The sequence below is a fragment of the Microchirus variegatus genome (assembly GCF_963457635.1).
Source record: "Microchirus variegatus genome assembly, chromosome: 4".
NCBI lineage: Eukaryota > Metazoa > Chordata > Actinopteri > Pleuronectiformes > Soleidae > Microchirus > Microchirus variegatus.
Window position 1 is genome coordinate 15,663,120 of NC_139805.1, and position 18,800 is coordinate 15,681,919.

The following is an 18,800-nucleotide window of genomic DNA, read 5'->3' on the forward strand; positions in this document are numbered from 1 at the left end:
ACTAGGGAAACCAATATTGTGCTAACACAGTAGCACTATCAGCATATTGGTTCCTGGACAAAGGGCCAGGTGTTACCTCTGTACCACAGTCAATATCATGTAAACCACCAGAGGGGGCCAACGATGAAGACTGGCCCAAGAGAAGTCAACACACCTACGCATGCAAGCTCACAACACTGTTTTACATGTTTTACAACTGCTAAGCAGATTATTTGTGTTGCACCTGTCAGGTCTCCCTTCCGCCTTACTTTAATTTCCTCCTTCTACACATGGTATAGCCCTCTCCTCACCCCCCGCCCCCCGCTCTGTGGCCCTGTCCTCTCCCAGGATTCAGACTAATGACTAGTGACAGTCCACTGAGGGGAGCGAGCTGTTTGCAGTCAGCAGTGCGTTTGTTGGTAATTATTTTCCAGAGTGTCACATTAGTGTCAGCCTCATGGCAGTGAGAGAGGAGCAAGAACGTGGGCCCCGGATGGGTGAGGGAGCGAGGAGAGGGGAAAAGGGTGTGATGTTTGGTGCTGGGCAGTGTTTTGTTTAGGTGTGTATGTGTGCATGCTGAAGTGTTTGCGTCGGGCTGAGGACACAGGCTGTCACTGCTCTTTTATTGTTCGACTCATGACTACATAAGACTAAAGATTTAGGATGGAGGTAAGCAGAAGTATAAAAAAAAAAATTGGTGTACGGTTTTCCTGCCCATCTTTACATCTCTACCTGTCTTTCAAAGATACGGTAGGGTCATAGGATAAGGAAGGTAACTCTCATCATTCTAACAATTGTCTCATGAAAAGACAACAGTGAATTGTAAGACATGACATAGAATCTACATTGTACATTGAACAATGAAATTATCAGTGCAATAGTTAAAAAGGTAAAAAGGTTACAACAGAGTGTAACACTGATAATTGTAAAAACACTGTAAAAAAAACCACAATATTGCATATTGCCCAATCCCTTGAATTTCACTTTCACATACTGCTCTTCTCCTACTATTAAGTACAGTTATTTTGTGTAAAAAAATGTTGTTTGCATTTTTCCAATCGAATCCAAATGTATTTATAAAGCACATTTAAAAACAACAAAGTTGACCAAAGTGCTGTACAGTTAGACATAAAAACAACACAAGAAAACACTAAGACCAACTTAAAACCAACAGGACATTAAAATAATAAAAGCGTTAAGACCAATAGGAAATAGTAGCTACTATATTTACACTGCAGCATGTCATTTGTCACTTGCTTTTTGTACCTTTGAGGACCCACTATCTTTGCCACTTCTCACTCATTTGTGTGGGTGGTGTTACCTTAATAACATAGTTTGTGTAAACTCTGTTTCTGTTTACATCTGTACAGTCTGAGGTCGTGCACACACATGCTCTGACACAATGTCGTATGAAGTGATCAGCTCGCACATAAAGGTTTGCCCACTATGATAAGTGTCCTGCTGTTGAAACTACAGACATTTTTCCATCTTCTGGATGAAAAGTTGAGTTCACAGTTGAAGGCCATAATAGAGAGGAGTCAGAAAGTGAAAAATGACTTTTTCCTAAAGTTATGGAAAATAATATATTCTCACCCAATTGAATAGTTGGCTCTTGTAAAACATCTTACACCCATAGTGTTCTTACAAACAGTAAACTCAGGAAATGTAAATTTCACACAGTTGAGTTTATACAAACTGCGCAGTGAAAGTGAAAACATGGAGAATGCTGATACGTGCGCGTGTGTGTGTCTGTGGTGGGGGTCAGTCACCAGCCCCCCTTGGGAGGAAGCAATCAATGATGGAGACCATAATGCACCTCTCTGTATTCCTCCTCACATTCACGCTCACTGGATGCTTTGGGGAGCTGTGACACACGCAAACACGCACACACGCACACACACACACACACACACACACACACACACACACACACACACACACACACACACACACACACACAGATTGTAACATGTTCGACAGCTCATCTTGCACACGTTCCTCTCCACTCCATCTTGTTGCTGTCTGGTCGATGGCCTCTCTCTCTGTCTCACTTCCACTGCTCAGTCTTTGGCAGACTGCTCTTCACTGGCACTGTCTCTCCCTATGTTAATATAGTAGCTAACCTCTCTCTCCATAGCACTGCTACCACACAGTCTCTATGTTGATATACTGGGGCGAGTGGAGCACTCCACCGCACAACTACGACTAACTCCAGAGAACTGAGGACTCTTCATCTGCCGCCGTGGAGATCCTGCTGGGCTTTGCCCTCGTCCTGTAAACTCTCTCTCTTTAGTTTTACTAGCAGTTGCTTTCAATTGAATATTTTTTTCTCTCTCTTGCTTTTCAAATAAAGGAAGATTATATTCATTTTGCAGTCTATCATAACTGGAGATTGTGAGTCTCGCATCAAAAGCTAATTATCACTAATTGGTCTGTGGAAATGATTACAGCAGTAACTTAGTTTACTCCAAGCACCCACAATAAGAACTGGGAATCGGGGAGATTGCAAAATAAAGCATGACTGTTTACTAAAAGACTCCACATGTGACCTCTGGCATCGTAATAAAGGAAGTGGAGAACTCTTATCACGTTGATTTCATTTGTCTGAATTGCACATTACAGAAACTAAGCTGTACCGTGTTTAATGCAAAAATCTAAATACGGCACATAAGCGGAACCAAAGGAAAGCATAAACCGCAACATGCTACGCTCTGCGAGTGAATGTTTGAGTACGGCAGTCAAAAAGACAGCTTACTGACTCACCTCCTGTCAGAAAATGAACACATACAATTAACATCACATCCCATCATCCTCAGCTGAGTGAGTACGCCTGTAATTGGCTGGCTGACCAGCATACGTGGCTCCGGGTGGCAATTTATTCTGGGAGCCATGCAGTTTACCCTGGGCGGCTCACGGCCCCTGTGCCATAACCTGGCTGAGGCAGCGGGGACATCATTAACACTTCACTGGGCTGCAGGACACACACACACACACACACACACACACACACACACACACACACACACACACACACACACACACACACACACACACACACACACACACACACACACACCCATCATCCACTATACAGCACCCACAGCCACAAGCACACTGCATGGCAAATTGGAGGAACAGGGTAGAAATGATGTAGTGTTGTGTTCACTGATAAGGTGGCAAATTAGGATATTTTTGGTAAAATAATGGTGAAGCGGTTTCCCAAAAGAGCTGTCAACCTAAAGATTACTTTTAATTATTGATGTGCGTGTGTGTGTGTGTGTGTGTGTGTGTGTGTGTGATTGTATTCACTACCTCCTTAGGACCTTTTTTTTTGGCATAAACACTGACCTTGTCAGGACCCGTAGTCCTCATGGATGGTTAACTGGTTAAGTTTAGGGTGTAAGATTTGTTAAGGTTAGGGTTTGGCACTAACTGGTTATAGTTAAGGTTAGGGATAATGCTTTAGGTTGTCCAAATGAATAGAAGTCATTACTGTGGCCGAAGTCAATAGCTGTGCAAACCTCCGAGTGTGTGTGTCTGTGTGTGTGTCACAAAACAACATGTGAGCGACATGGTGCTCCAGCGCAGTAATGACCTTGCCTTGTCATAAAAAAGATGCGTATAACACACCTCCATATTGGCTGAAGGGCAGAACAGTGAGAAAGTGAGTTGGGACTCTGGTTTGTGTGTCCATTTAAAGGTCTTTATCTGCTGTTTGTCCCTCTTCCTCTTCACCAAGCACTTGTCTTCAGGTGTGAGAGGAAGCGGCCCATGTAGAAGGCTCCATTTCTGGGAATGTGAGGGACAGGTGACAGGTGACAGATAAGACGTGGATATTTATTGTTTAATATCCCAATTATTCCACCTGTTCTCAGGCTGAGAGTTAGTGCCCACTGATTTCAGGCGATGTCTCCCCACAAGCCCCATCCTTGTCTACTTCTTCTTTGCTCTAGTATTCCCATTTCACTCATTTCCTATCTCGGGACTCTCTCGCTCCCAGATTGCGCGCACACACACACACATGCACACACACAGGCTCACACACAGGCTCACAGCCAAATGGCTGTTCATTAAAGACAGGGACCTGAGGGGAAGCAATCGTCTGAGAGACGGAAATTGCGTGTCACATTAGATTAGCAGTGTAAAGCCTCTGGATTGGCTCCGGGGAATAAGGAATTATTTCAATTACATTATTTCAAAAACTCTTTAAGCAATCCCAATACCGATAAAAACAAATTAAGAGTGATTTGGGCTGATTTGTGGCGCTCTGAGCTGTGCTTTCTGACAATGTGCTGGAAATCAGATATGAATAATGTTGATATTACACTGCGTGTAATGTGTTGGAGTTGAAAGCAGATTATCTGTGACAAATAACACCACTGGTTTGCATTGTGTCTCATCAAAAGGGAATGTTTCCACGTGTCAGTCACACAAGCATGGACGGACACTCTGGAGCCACGGAGGAGAGGACAACTCCATCACCTGCCATTCACAGCAACAAAGCAGTGACTCCCACTCACAGAAAGTGATGACTTGAGTGGGTTAACATGAATTTAGACTTCTTTTTTTTTTTTTTTTTTTGAGTCATGGTGAAACGTCTTAATGTAGAGTCCTGTCACAAGTCTGACATGTACTGTCCCAGACATGAACTGGAGCAAAGATCCATATACAGCAACATTTACAGTGATAACTCTGAAAAAGTCATTTTAGCACCAGTTCTGATTAGGACCAAATACACTGTGGGAAGGAATAGTGTTAAATTGAACTATTTTAGTCATAAAGTAACATCAAAAGATATAAATATGCTCTAAAAAAACTGTTTTATTTATAAACTAATGAAATAGTGTTCAAGTAATGCTAAAAGAGAGAAATATTGTTACAACTAATTCAGAGTGTATATTACTGATCCAAAATTAGAAATAGAATCATGGCTCTTTTAGGGTTACTTCACTGCAAATGTGTTGTTACAGGGGAAATTATTATAAATATGATCGCTGTGAACCAAATTGGAAATATACAAGCTTTAGTTTTTAATCAGGCATACAGATTTTCTTTTAAATTCTGTATTATGGGGACGCTCTAATGATCCACTCCTACAAGCCACAAGGTTTTTCCTTGTGTTTTTTCCTCCAGCAAAAACTAAACACTGTGTTTTTCTTTTGACTCAATTTCACTCTTTACCGAGGGCAAGGGATTGAATGAGTCCATCGCAGACAGAGTCTCAGGGGTGGAGAGCAGTTGTGGGAAAGAAGGAGGGAGGGAGGAGAGGGGAGGAGAGGAGAGGAGAGGGGGTGTCACAGGAGCGCAAGAAGGATAGGAGAGACCAACAGAGGGAGAGCGGGTCCACTCACTGATACCCACGAACACTGCCAGTCCTTCACTTCAACATTCAGCAAAACCTCAGCTGTGACTCAAACCTCCAACACGCGCAACATCTGGAGTTGTGAAGAAGAGAAAAGCGGACGCTCTCAGCAGCTGCTCGTCTCTCTGTTCTCTCTCTCTTTCCTCTATGTCCTGCGCGCTTCTACGAAAGAGAAAGTGCCGCGTCTTGAAATTAAGTTGGAAGAGAGTTTTTTTTTTTTGCTTGACGGCGAATTAAATCTCGCTCAGAGTTACTTCATCGCGGTAAGTACCGGCGTTTCTGACGGCGCCTCTTTTAATTGATTTAATTGGTGATTTGCCTGTTTGTCTGTTTGTCTTGTTTGTCTGTGTTTGTTTGTGTGCGCGTGGATGAGAGAGAGATAATTCGTGGTGGTTTTTGTTTTGGAGTGAGAAACTTGGAACCTGCTGACGCGCGTAAAAGTGAGAGAAAATTTAATTTCTAGTACTTTTCAGTATGAAAAAGTCAAATCTTTTAACCCTCGTGCGCCTTTTGACGTGTGTTAAAGGTCTCAGTGTCAAAGTATGGGTACATTATTAAAAAAAAACCAAAAAAAAAAACATTTTAATTATTTATTGAGGGAAAAAGTTGATGCGTAAACTTTTATTGTCATCTTTATCAGTCTCATGAAACTTTTAAAAGTTTTTTTCTTGAAATGTGAGTATTGTTTTTCGGACTTTGTGGATTAATTTATTCTAATTAAGGTCAAATTAAAGGATTACAATGTGACTGTAATGTGTAATGTATTAACTGCTTTAATTGTGTTTGTGGTGTGACATAGCAAATGGAGCCACTACTATATCAATTAAATATCACAATTGTGACATTGTGTTTTTTTGATTGGTATAGCTGGTTTAACATGTAACTTGTTATTTTAAAGAAACCATGTTACACTTGGAGCTGTTTTTTACATTTTAAAAAAGACATAATGAGAAACTTTTAACCACAGATGTTTATTCTATTTAAAAACTTTTATTTTAGTGGGCAAAATCAACATGATGTACAATTCACGGTTATTTTGTATTGGCTGTTTTTGTGGTGAACTTTGTGTTTGTTACATTTTGCGTTTGCTGCATAACCAATGTCATTGCCAATTTAACATCAAATGAAAAAAATATTTATGTATACTATATTTGAATGAAATAGGAGAAATTGTAGTGTATTGTGTTTTTTCTAAATCTAACTGCTCATACTTCAGCCCCATGTGTTTGTTAATGACAATAGATTCCATTGTAATTATTTACAGAAACTCTAGCGTCCTCCACCCTCCAGCCCAAAACTGTAATTGTAATAAAAAATGCCTCATACAAAAAAGGTTTCATACAGCAAAGAGATTTTTTTTATTAAAATTAAAAAATAAAATCCTTAGAAAAAATTCTTCCTAAAGCAGATGAAATTATTATGAAAAAATATTATAATCAATCAAAAAAAAGAATTGCCTTTTGTTTGTCATCTAAATAAAATGCCTTTTGTTTTTCTGTGTGTTGTGGTTCAGCAGTGGTTTGTGCTCCACCTCACCTCTCTCCTCTCTCTCTCTGTCTCTCCTCAGGACCACTCACAGGGAGGTGAATGGACCTCCACCGCCCCTTCAAGATGGACAGCCCCTCCTACCTGCCAACTCCACTGGCCTCCCCTGCCCTGATGGTCCTTGCATCCACTGCCGAGGCCAGCCGAGATGCCTCCGTCCCCTGCCAGGCACCTAGGCCCTTCGGCGTCCCTGCTTCCTTGGAGAAGGACCTCCACCTCTCCTTCCCCTCTGCCTCCTACACATTCACCTCCATGTATCAGCGCCAAGGACCCATGTCAGGCACCTTTCCCTCCCGAGACTTCCCAGCCTCCCTGCTCCACCTGCACCCCCAGTTCACTCCCCCAAACCTGGACTGCTCCACCCTCGGTATGCTCAACCACAGCGGGGTGGGAGCCTTCCGACCTTTCTCATCCCCACAAGAGGAGAGAGAGTCGGCCGGTTATCAGTCAGCGTTCACCCCGGCCAAGAGGCTGAAAAGCTGCTTCCCAGAGGTCGAGGGGAAGGAGTTTGACTTTGGCTCGTTGGGGGGCTCCCTCAAAGCTGTGGAGGACTCAGGGAGGAAGCTGTTCTCCATGTCAGGCCTGCTCTCTGACGGAGAGGCATCGTCTAGCCCAGAGGAGCGCAAGGAGCACAGTGAGTAATGACTTAACTCACAGAAAACATGTTTACTATGAACCCTGTAAATCTTACAACGCTCACAACAAGTCACTTATCTCACATCTTTAAAAGATGCTGTGAATTTAACTGAGCATGTAAGACCTTGCAGATGAGATTTACACCCCCCCCCCCCCACACACACACACACAGAGCTACATTGGCTAAAAGTGACAAATTGAAAGAGCCCATATGAGTAAAGATGTATCTGACAATATTTTCCCTTTTGCTCTCTGCTCTTTATCGCCTTGCTGGACTAAGTGTTTACAGTGACTGGCTGTGACTGACTTTGACAAAGATAAATTGAACAGTGTCACTTATTCAGCTTAGTGATCATTAGCCACATATGACCATTAGGCCTTTTGGAAGTCAGACTTTTTCTTGGCAGTTGAGCAACACAAATACATTGCAGAATATGGAGGCTTGACACAGGAGGAGTAAGAGTTGGAACGAATGACACCCTGTCAGAGATAACGAGGTGGCAGAGATAGAGAGGAAGGGATGGAGGAGGATAGAGAAAAAGAGAGAGGGAGAGAGAGAGAGAGAGAGAGAGAGAGGGGGAGACGTGACGATGCGCCTCAGCCTGAGCATCCCAACGACAACCCTCAGCTCAATATGGCCGCCCACACCAGCCGTCTGATTTGTTGACAAATGAGTGGGAGAGGTGTCAGTCAGTGCACTGTGGAGGAAGAGACGCTCCTCATTACTCCTGGGGATAATTGCCCAACAATGCGAGGGCACAACACTCGCCTCAGAGGGAGAGAGGGGAGGGAGAGAGGGAGCCGGAGTCAGGGATGCAATGCTAGGCATGATGGGAAATCAAACCTCCTCAGTGGCGGTCGCCAAGGGGAGCGCCTGACAGATGAAAGGGACCAGACAAAGATAGAGAGAGAGCACCCAAAGGCTCGGCAGATCAGAGGGGGATACCATCGAAAATAATGACAATGTGAACGGGAGGGGGGGCAGAGACGGAGAGAGGGGCAAAGGCGGGGGGGGGGAGACGCTGATACATGCTCTCACACATATCACCTAAAGGAAACTTTCATCCCACACATAAAGGATGGAAGCAGGGACGAGTTGTCTTAAGAAAAGTTTGGATTGTGTGCCGCGTGTGTGTCTCTATGCATATGTGTGTGTCTTTGTTGAAACTTGCTGATTTTGTCGCTGGTTGGTGGCTGAGTGACAGGGCCAGGGAGGCGGAGTGGCAGGAAGGAATCTCAATATGGAATTTTAATAAGGACGGAAAAGGAAGCGATGGCAGCCAGCATGCTGGTGTGAGAGGTGTGTCTGTCTGACAATGTTTGCTCTGTGCACTCGTGCATGCGTGCACCCCTCACCTCCTGATTTTGGGAATCTCATTTGGGGAATGTTGACAAGGACAAAAGACGGGGTGGAATAGAACATCCCCCCCCCCCCCAAAAAAAATGAGAAAAAATGAATTTGAGAACATTGGAAGCTGCTTTTGCAGCTTTATCCAATTAGATTGGAGCTCAGGCAAACTAAGAGCTTTAATGCAATTGAGCTCCCAGCACTTTTCTAAGTCTGACATACACTTGTTCCTCTTGACTGGGTAACAGACAGTCACTTCAGGACCAAAAGTCTGAAATGTTAAGCTTGAAATCTTCTTTGGGTTGTGAGAGCGTCTCCACTGCAGAGGCGATGGCAATGCAAATTCTCAATGAACTATAACCTAGACCATAAAATCATACTTTCATACTTTTTAACTTTTAAGTCCCATGAGTGTCGCAGTCTTCCCACCAGTGTATTGATGTGAGGTATATTTCTTGGAAATTGCACTGTAGCTGCCCAGGTCATTTATTTTACCGCACATTCTGTAGTTCTGTGCAAAGATGACCAAGTAGACCAGGTATAGTGCACCGTCCACCTCCAGTGGATGTCACCTTCTGTCCATTCAGTGTTTTTCCCTCTGTTGACTTTCCCTCCAAGACTTGCTTCTGTTTTATCAGGGAAGGTCTGAGATGCACGGTGTGCTCTGACAGCTGTTCAAACAGCCCATGCTCACTTTCAAAGGGCAGAAGTCTTCACTGGAGCGAGTCATGCTTATTTACCTTGGGGAGATGCTTTCCGCCGCAGGCCTGAGCTGGAACTAAAATGGCTCTTTACCAGAAAAACACACAAGTTTGGGAACTGGAGGAGTGGAGTGGCAAAAAAAAAAAAACGCACAACATGGCCAGACACTGACAGTATATGGTGTGGGTGTGTGTGTTTCTGTATCTTTACTGTGGTGGCAAAGCTGAGGGAGAGCTGTGATAACTGGAGTCAGATGTGTGGAGAGTTGTGATACTTGTAACATGTGGGATTCCTGAATGTGGCTGTCAGAGAAGTGAAGACTGTATATACACTGCACAGTGGACAAAAAGAACAATGAGGGCCGAATAAAACAGATTCAGCCCGTGTCCGTCTGACAGTTCAGACATTTCTCCTACAATATTTATAACTTCTTTTCTTAGTGCCTTAAAAAGAGGCGAGGCAAAGCAAAGACAACTGTTTCAGAGCACACATCTGGGTTTGAAGATGGGGGTCAACATTTCATTAGTGTTTGCCGCTCACAATTAAATTACACGCGCACACGTGTTGTCACAAGTGTGGCCTTTGTTGTGACACATGGGCGTAGAACTGTTAAAAAAAAGAATAGGTTCTTGCTTATTTTTCATCTTGAGATGTAATCTTAAAATTCAAATTCAGTCAGATTTCAGCTGCAGTATATACTGCACATGCACAATTAATGTGATTACTATTTATTTGTCCTGTGAAAGCTGAAATACACAGTCCACTCAGCAAGTATTGTATCGGCAAGTATTGTATCTGATCAGGTGTTAAACAAACTCCCCACCTCGACACAATCCATGCCTCAGGTTGTTGAGGACGTCTCTCACTCAGTGAACAGAAATCCTGCATGAAGTTAACAGAGGACAAACATTTGAGCATAACACACACACACACACACACACACACACACACACACACACACACACACACTTCCTGCCTCCCTGCCAGATGTGCTCTGTGTGTAAGTGTTCCCCACGGTCGGTTATTCATGGGTTGTTAGCGGACTAGTGCAGCGCACGGACAGAATCAATATTACATAGATTAATCTTAGATCTGTCTCACGGATTATCTGTGCGGTGAAGTTTGATGGGTTGTTCCTGACATGGCTTACAAGCTTTGTGTGCATGGGTTAGGGTTTACATAGATATTATTATTTTTTGTTTTTATTAGTATTCTTTTTTATATATATATTGTCAATTAATTCTCAGTTTTCAGGAATTAAAGTGTCAACCTCAAAGATTTAGATTTAATAAATATATTTGAGTTATATACTACTTGAGTTAGATCTTCTACTTCACATTAAACTTTTATTGTAAAGTAGTTATAGTTATAGGTATAGTAGGTATAGTATATTAAAAATTACCAATAGTTAGTGTGGTGTACACCAATGTTGTTTGCTCGGCCAGTTTTAATTTAATCTTTTTTTCCAAATGAAAACACAGAACAGAAAAAAGTCAAAATGATTATAAAGACCTACATTTATTTGTGCATACTGTATAAGTTTGTGAGCTATATCGTGCACACAGGCGTCGTCTACCACACACACACATACACACTCGCTGTGTGTGTGTGTGTGTGTTGATTTGAGAACCGTGTGGACATCTGCGATGCGTGTTTTCTGTGAAGCAGCACGCTGACGGCTGCTCGTATTGAGTGGGGCTTCCTGTTGAAAGACACAGTGTTTACATCCCACTGGCAGACCACAGGAGATCAATAGCAACCACTCGATGCTCATGCATACACATATAGTATCTGCTGTCCACTATTATTCCCAGGATGAATACAACTTATCAGGGCACACTTGCGTGTGCCCTCTACACATCAACCGTCACGCATAACATGTCTTTGTTGCTGTGATTTTGTGCTTTAATATGTTGAACATTAATATATATTTAATACTATATAATACTGTAGAAAGTCATCTGAAATAATTGGGTAATAAGAGGGTGCAGATTGTACAACGAAAATAGAGTTAAATAAAATAATGGCTGAATGGTTTTGGTTGCCTATATACAGACAGAAAAGGAAAGTTAAGAGTGCTGAAATCTGGTTTGTACAACTCTTTGATCCGGTTGATTTTTTTTTTTTTGCCTCACTGCAACACAAACTGCAGCTGCAGTGTTGTTCAGTGGTGTTTCCACAAAGCCATATCATGCAGAAAAAGTCAGCATCTGCAGCCCGCGCTCTCTCCAAACTGACCACACCGGCTGCCTTGATTTCAAACATTCGAGGAGGAAGCATTACAATATTAATGGCGGCCGTGTGTTTGATGTGAGAACATGCCGCGGTTGACAGTTCCCCCTCCTGTTGTGATGGTAGTTTGTTCTCCTAATGTTCTCCCAAGTAAAAGAAGCTTTCATCCTGGCAGGAGGGGAAACTTCTCTGCTTTTTAGCTCCTTCCCCTTCATCTTACGAGGGCTGCGGAGAGAATGTGGAAGCTTTTTCCCCATGTAGTGTGATTGTCTGTGTGGTCTCTGTGTTTGTGCATTGGGAGTGCATTTTGTGTGTATACATATATATATATGTATATATATATATATATATATACATATATATATATATACATATATATATATATATATATATACATATATATTGGCGTGTTACAGCTTCCACGCAGACACAGTCAAAACTCGCAGCGTATGGACCACACGGCTTGTCAGAGACAGACAGGATTTCTATAAGTCTGGCACAGGCTTTTACAGTAGTAGTGGGAGATCAGTGTGTGTGTGTGCGTGCGTGTGTGTGTGCAGTGACCAACAGCACCTGTTAGACGGTCAACAGATTGTTCAGCTGAAGCATGAGTCATAACACTTCTTGTATCTGCCACCATCTCCTAGTATGATCAGCCCACACGAAACAGCTTCTGTGCAGAGAAAGAAGAGAGAGAGAGAGTATGAGTGCAGGGCTTAAGGTTGTTAAAACAACAACTTTGCTTTCACAGAGGCCATCTTTCCTTCTTTCCTGCTCTCAGTTTTTCCCCTTTTCTACTTCTCTTCACTTCTCTGTGTGCACCTGATCGACCTGCATCACAGCTGCCTCTGATCTCACATCAAAGACCTGGTTATTGTGTGTGTGTGTGTGTGTGTGCTCAGCCCAAGGTAAAAGGCAGAGGGGGCATTTTGTGTAGAATTGCACATGTGTAAGAAGTGGTACACATGCGCACACACACACACACACACACACACACACACACACACACACACACACACACACACACACACACACACACACACACACACACATGTGCATGCTCACATGCATGCGTGTGCACAAACTCACATCCTCCGTTCTCATCCCCAGAGTCTAACAAATCAGTCAGGCAGATAGAGAGGGCACAAAGGCCAAATGTTAGGGTTAAACACATGCCACAGAGGAGCAGGGGAAAGAGACACAGCGAGACCACACCGATCCTGCAAGTGCGGATAAAAAAAACAAAAACAAATGCATATAATATACGACATGTGCATGTGTGTTTTGTATACACAAGTTTGCCCGGTGTCACTCACAGACCTCATTACAGCGCTTCACTTGTGCCTGTTGCAACCGTGGAAGAGCTCGCTGATCGCGTCAGTTCCCAAATGCATGATGTCGTGTCATCATTCAGCAGCTTTGTAGACAGGAATTGTCACCATTATCGATAACGTGTTTTCTTCTTTTTTTTTAAAAATTTGGAATAAAAGTCGTAAACACCTTTAGGAGACTGCATTGTCTCTGTCGCTGTGGGGATATGTTACAGCAAGTCACACGTGTTTATCCCATAATTCAGACACTTAAAAATGTGGAGGGTAAAAATTCACTCCAAGCAGAGACACATCCTTAGAAAGAAAGTTAATATTTGTTAGGTTCTCGGACCATGTGCATGTGACAGATTACTTACACATGCATTCTAAAGACCCTTTGATTGATTTAGTCCCTTTCAGTCCCGCGTCGGCTGTTCGCCAAACTCCCATCAGCGCCAGTCCACCCCTGCCTTAAAGGTCAAAGTTTGTCAGGACTGACCTCTCACCTCGCTGTGTAGGGGTGTAAACACTCCCCCAATTCTCCTCAGAGAATAGTACTGGGTCTGAGCAATAAATCACAGGCCTGATAATTGGTAGGAAAACAGCAGTCCTGTAGTATATAACCTTTTACGTGTCGTCTCAACTCTTTATTATGGTGCTAATGAGTGGCTGTGGATCAGGGTTAGAGCCGCGAGCAAAGTGTTTGGAGGTTGGGGAATGGGAGTGGGGTAACCTCAGTAAAATGCAGGCTATACTATAGCACTCGCACACTCACAGTGGTGGACACATAAGTGCATAAACAGGAAGTCGGTGCACACACACACACATTCGAAGGCACACTCAAAGATATGCGCATATGCAAACATTTCCTCAAAGACATTTATATTCAAACACACACACACACACACACACAAACACACACACACACACACACGCACACACAGTGGCTGCCAGGCTCAGCAGTGTCCATTACAGGCTACTATTAGTATGGAGATTGTGCTAATTGTCCCCATAGACCACACAGGCAGAGCTCGGCAGGCTCACTGTATGAGTCCATGAGGCTGAGTAAGAGCAGAGAGCCTCCTTCACACATCCCATTGTCTCGGCTGTGACCCTGTTAGTGCAATTACAAATCAATCACTGAATGATTATGGGATACATGCTGTGGATTGTTCCGATGCAAATGATGCCATTGTAGCACATCGAGTGACTGCATTACTGCATCTGAGGTTCATATAAGAAAAGTCAAAGATTTTACTCGTGTGACACTGACAGATGGCTGCCATGGTTAGAGCTCAGAGCAAGTTGTCCCGTGAAACCAAAGAAAGTTTAATTGGAAGATTTTTTTTTCTTCTTTTATATAACCAAAATGCTGCTATAATAATAATCTTCCAATAAAACAACACAGAAAACACGTTACTTTATATAATTAATTTAACTCCCCTTAAAAATAAAAATAAAGTTATACATTCGGTTGAATGGATTTTACTCAAACCCTATAAATTGTCAAATCATTTAGTATAATCATGAAGCTCAATAGTGCATTTGTTTAGTAGCCTTCAGTCTATAGAGTGATTTAACAAATAGTGTACAGTTGTAACAAATAGTGTAACCTTTTGGTAACACTTTAGATGAAGGAACACATATTCACCATATACTACACTGTAAGAAAAGATACACCATATCTACTCAATAAAAATGAGGCAACAGATTACAAGCAATATTATTAATTAAATTTCACAATGTTTGGTATTGAGTAAATTTTAATTAAATTAGACCCTTAATAGTTACCCATTTAATATGAGTAGATCTGAATAGAAAACAGTACAGAATTAATTAAAATCTAAACAAACATGTTGAGTTGATTTGAAAAAGATAATGTGTAAATTGTACTAATAAAAATTTATTTAATTCTACATATTAATGATATATAATTGATTAATAATCAACTACATTTATCTGTGCATTAATTTGAATGTATTCAATCCAATCAATTAAATATAAAAAAAATATTTCCCAGAAAATACAGAACTAAACAAATACTCAAATAACATGTTTATTAACAATTAACAGCTGTCCTATTCTGTCCTATTTCAAACCAGAAATTTGAATAGGACAGAATACTGACTCCAAACTTTTTTGTAAAAACAAAAATAAATTACATTTTACACAGTGATGATGTATTTCCATGCTTGCGCACCTCACAAAGCTACTAAATTGGATTAATAATGATCTTAAAGAAAAATTCTCCAGAAGTGCATGTACCAAAACTATTTGTATGGAGTTAAACACATTTAGAACTAACCACAATAGAAATGGCATTGACATTAGTGGGATAAGTGTCCAAATCAGTGCTAACTTACAAACATAGCAGCACTTTCAAATGTGCAAATCGCTAGCTCTGTAGAAGCTGAACATAGCACAACATGTAAACTGCAACAACAGTCTCATTTTCAAGCCAGAAGTTGCTGTGCTGTAGTCTGTAATGCTGCAGAAGATCACCCCTTGTTGTCGCTCTGAATCCAAAGACTTTACACTGCCATCTCATTTGGCTGCACCTAAGGAAAACACAAAGTTTTAGATATGAGAAGTGCTTTTCAGCTTCAAATTTCTGCAGATGATAATCATACCCATGTGAAAACTGAAAGCATTTTATTGAAATGAAATTTCCCCAACACAAATATAAACACCAATGTCAACATAACGTGATTTTAATCTATGATTAATATAATATATTTTCCAGTCTAAAACGTTCATGGACTGAAATTGAAAAATTGAAAATTGAAAAAATCTGTGCCGTGTTAGGCCTCCCCTCCTCCCCCCTGCTAACGTTTAGTGCTGTGGACCGGACATTACCACACTAAAATTAACAGATTTAAGCATGAAAATAAATATAATTGCGGCTCTAAAACGTAACACTGTTGATAAACTTACTTCACGTGTGTTTAGGTAAGTTGCCTTCACATTTGCAAGTTGCAACACAACAGCGAAACAACAGAGAGTACTTACGTTAGCTGCCCGGGAAAACGAGCCCCACACAGGAAGTAAAGCTAACGGAAGTGCGTCAAGTGCCGTCCGAAATATAAGATGCTCTTTCAGCGATAACTCCCAATATATCTCTTTATGTTAATGTGTCTAACCTTAACATTAAACCCAATGTACTTATTTACGTCATTTTATAAAAACATACTGAGGATATATCAACACGCAAGTGACGTAGGAAGCAAGATAGCAACCATGATAGCGGAATGCTAAGCCGCATCCTTCAAAATAAGTTTGACTTCAATACATGAATTCTTCCTAAATGTATAATGCAGTGTTCATATTATAGCGCAACAAAATCACACTAGGCCTACTGATGTACATTAACATAAAGCCTTGGCAACAGAAGCCAACTTTATGTTGCTGCTGAGTCTCTTTTTCTGTGATAGCTCATTTTATATTGTAATATAGCCTTCATGCGTTCTTCTTACAAGCCAGGTGATAATAAAATAAGTTCTTACCTTTGAGCAATGTCGAAGTAGATGAACATTCACTGTCTATGCTCCTCAAATGTCTTGTGGCTAAATGATAGCCTGCTGCATTCAAAAAATGCACACTTTGACAGGAAGTGCTTCTCAATTAAAATTTGCCTGATTACATTAATTTGAATTCACTCAATATTCAGTTTTTTTGGGATTAAGCAAACACAATGCTTATATTTTATTTAACTACAATGGGTGGATTTTATTCCAAATATTTTTATTTGAAATGTAATTAAATATTTGCTTCAAAACCAAAAACACAATTATATTGAATATATTTTACCTGATACATTAATTCAAATCTACATCACCACAGAATCGTTTCTTACAGTGTAACATATATAAGTAGCATACTAGCCCTTTATTAATAATCATTAAGCTTGTATTAAAACCTTATTCTACATAACCTTATTCTACCTCTATAAGACATGAATTTTCCTACATAAGGTGTTAATAAGTGCTTAATATTTACTGATAAGGGCTAGTATGCTACTTATATGCATGTTAGTAAGCACCTAGTTAATGGTTTATATATGTTTCCTAATCTAAAGTGTTACCAACCTATCTTTTACACTTCAGACTGAAATGTCATTCCATACGAGTCCAGGTTCTCCCAGTGTAAACAATCATAGACAGAGACAGTCAGAGAAAATAGAAAATACACAGTGAACATATAGTCGCACACAACAGAATTCATAAACACTCAGTAACAGTAATAGTGCAAACCATGGCAATAAGTGGACAATGATATGTGGGACTTAAATTAGTTTGGACTTAAATGCCAGTTGGAAAAAGCTGCTCCCTTCGGACGTTTAGACGCCGTTGCTCTGGGTGGGCTCTGGCTCGCTGTCCCGCAGACTGGAGAGCGTCCACTCTCATTAGCAGCAGCTCAAAGCTCCTGGTCAGTCAAGTAGAGGAGATTGAACTGTGAGCGGCTCCTGTGTGACCCCACTGAGTGTGAACACAGAGGAGAAGATCTATACCCGCTGGCGCTGCCACTGGATTCTTTGTTCTCCTGTGTTTGCTGACAAGGAGGGATGGTGGTGGAGGGGTGGAGGGGTGGGATCGCGGGGGGGGGGGGCGTATTGGCGTGGATCACACTGTGCTGCGCTCACCGGGGCTACACAGCGATGTGTGCAAATGATATACAGTATACATCATGTGCACACACACACACACACAAACACACACATTTCTACAAATGTCCTTCTTTCTCACACACAAACCAATAAAACGACCGACAAATTCACACCCTTCGTTTTTACTCCACACACTCATAGACAATTAAACTTTCCACAAAAGAACGTTCACTGTGTGCTGTGGAAGGTCATCACTCCACTCAGTGTTACTTTAAAGCTCAATGTGTCTTTTTCTCGACAAGGCGTCAGGATTTGTCGAGACGTGTGTGTGAGTGTGTGTGTGTGTGTGTGTGTGTGTGTGTGTGTGTGTGTGGTGCCGGGATACCAGACGCACCAGGCAGCAGGGACAAAAACAACAACAACTGTAAAAGCCGTATTTAACGCTGACATTTCCTTCATTTTAAACAGTAATGCAAAAAAGAGTAAATTAATTTGTTCACATGCACAGTCTAATTGAATCCAAATGCAACGGCCGCAGTGTAATTGTTTATATTGTGAAATTATAATGTTTTTCATGCTGGTTTAGTTATTTATCTTGTACACTGGATCCCTTATAATAAAGTTTACAAACAACGTTTTTTTTGTTGTTCTTGTATCACCCATTACTCTTAATCTGCTCAAAAATATTTATATTTCTTTTATCATTGACGTCATTTAATAGATATTAAAAATAAGCTTTCTTTACTCTTCAAAGAATGGAATAACCTTTCAAGCTCCTTTATCCCTTTTGCGGGTGAGTGAATATAAAGCTGTTCAGCCATCTCTATCTTTCCACTATTTGAAGATAGAGCCATCATCATCTGCTGTAATTGTTTCCTCTTCCAGGGCAGACACAATAACATCCTTTAGGAAGTGTGACTAACCCAAACACAGGTGCATCATCACACAGCACCAGGTGGTACCAGCAGCAGTTAGTGTTGTGTTTATGACAGTATCAGATGTTATCTGGAGGAAAGCTGGTGGAAGATTTAATCTGTGATAATAACAATAATACCAGCTGATGATGCTGAAAGCAGGGAGGCT

The 18,800-nt window shown here is 41.4% G+C and overlaps 1 protein-coding gene across 1 annotated transcript in view; it reads left to right on the forward strand.

Moving 5' to 3' along the window:
- Positions 1-6,928: 6,928 nt before the first annotated feature.
- The window catches only part of rnf220b (ring finger protein 220b), a gene marked incomplete at both ends in the record, with an annotated part of 30,457 nt that continues 18,585 nt past the window's right edge, over positions 6,929-18,800 (forward strand). The window contains one exon of the mRNA XM_083887830.1: positions 6,929-7,524. Within this exon, the coding sequence (XP_083743956.1) occupies positions 6,929-7,524 (596 nt within the window). The remainder of the gene's footprint in view (positions 7,525-18,800) is intronic.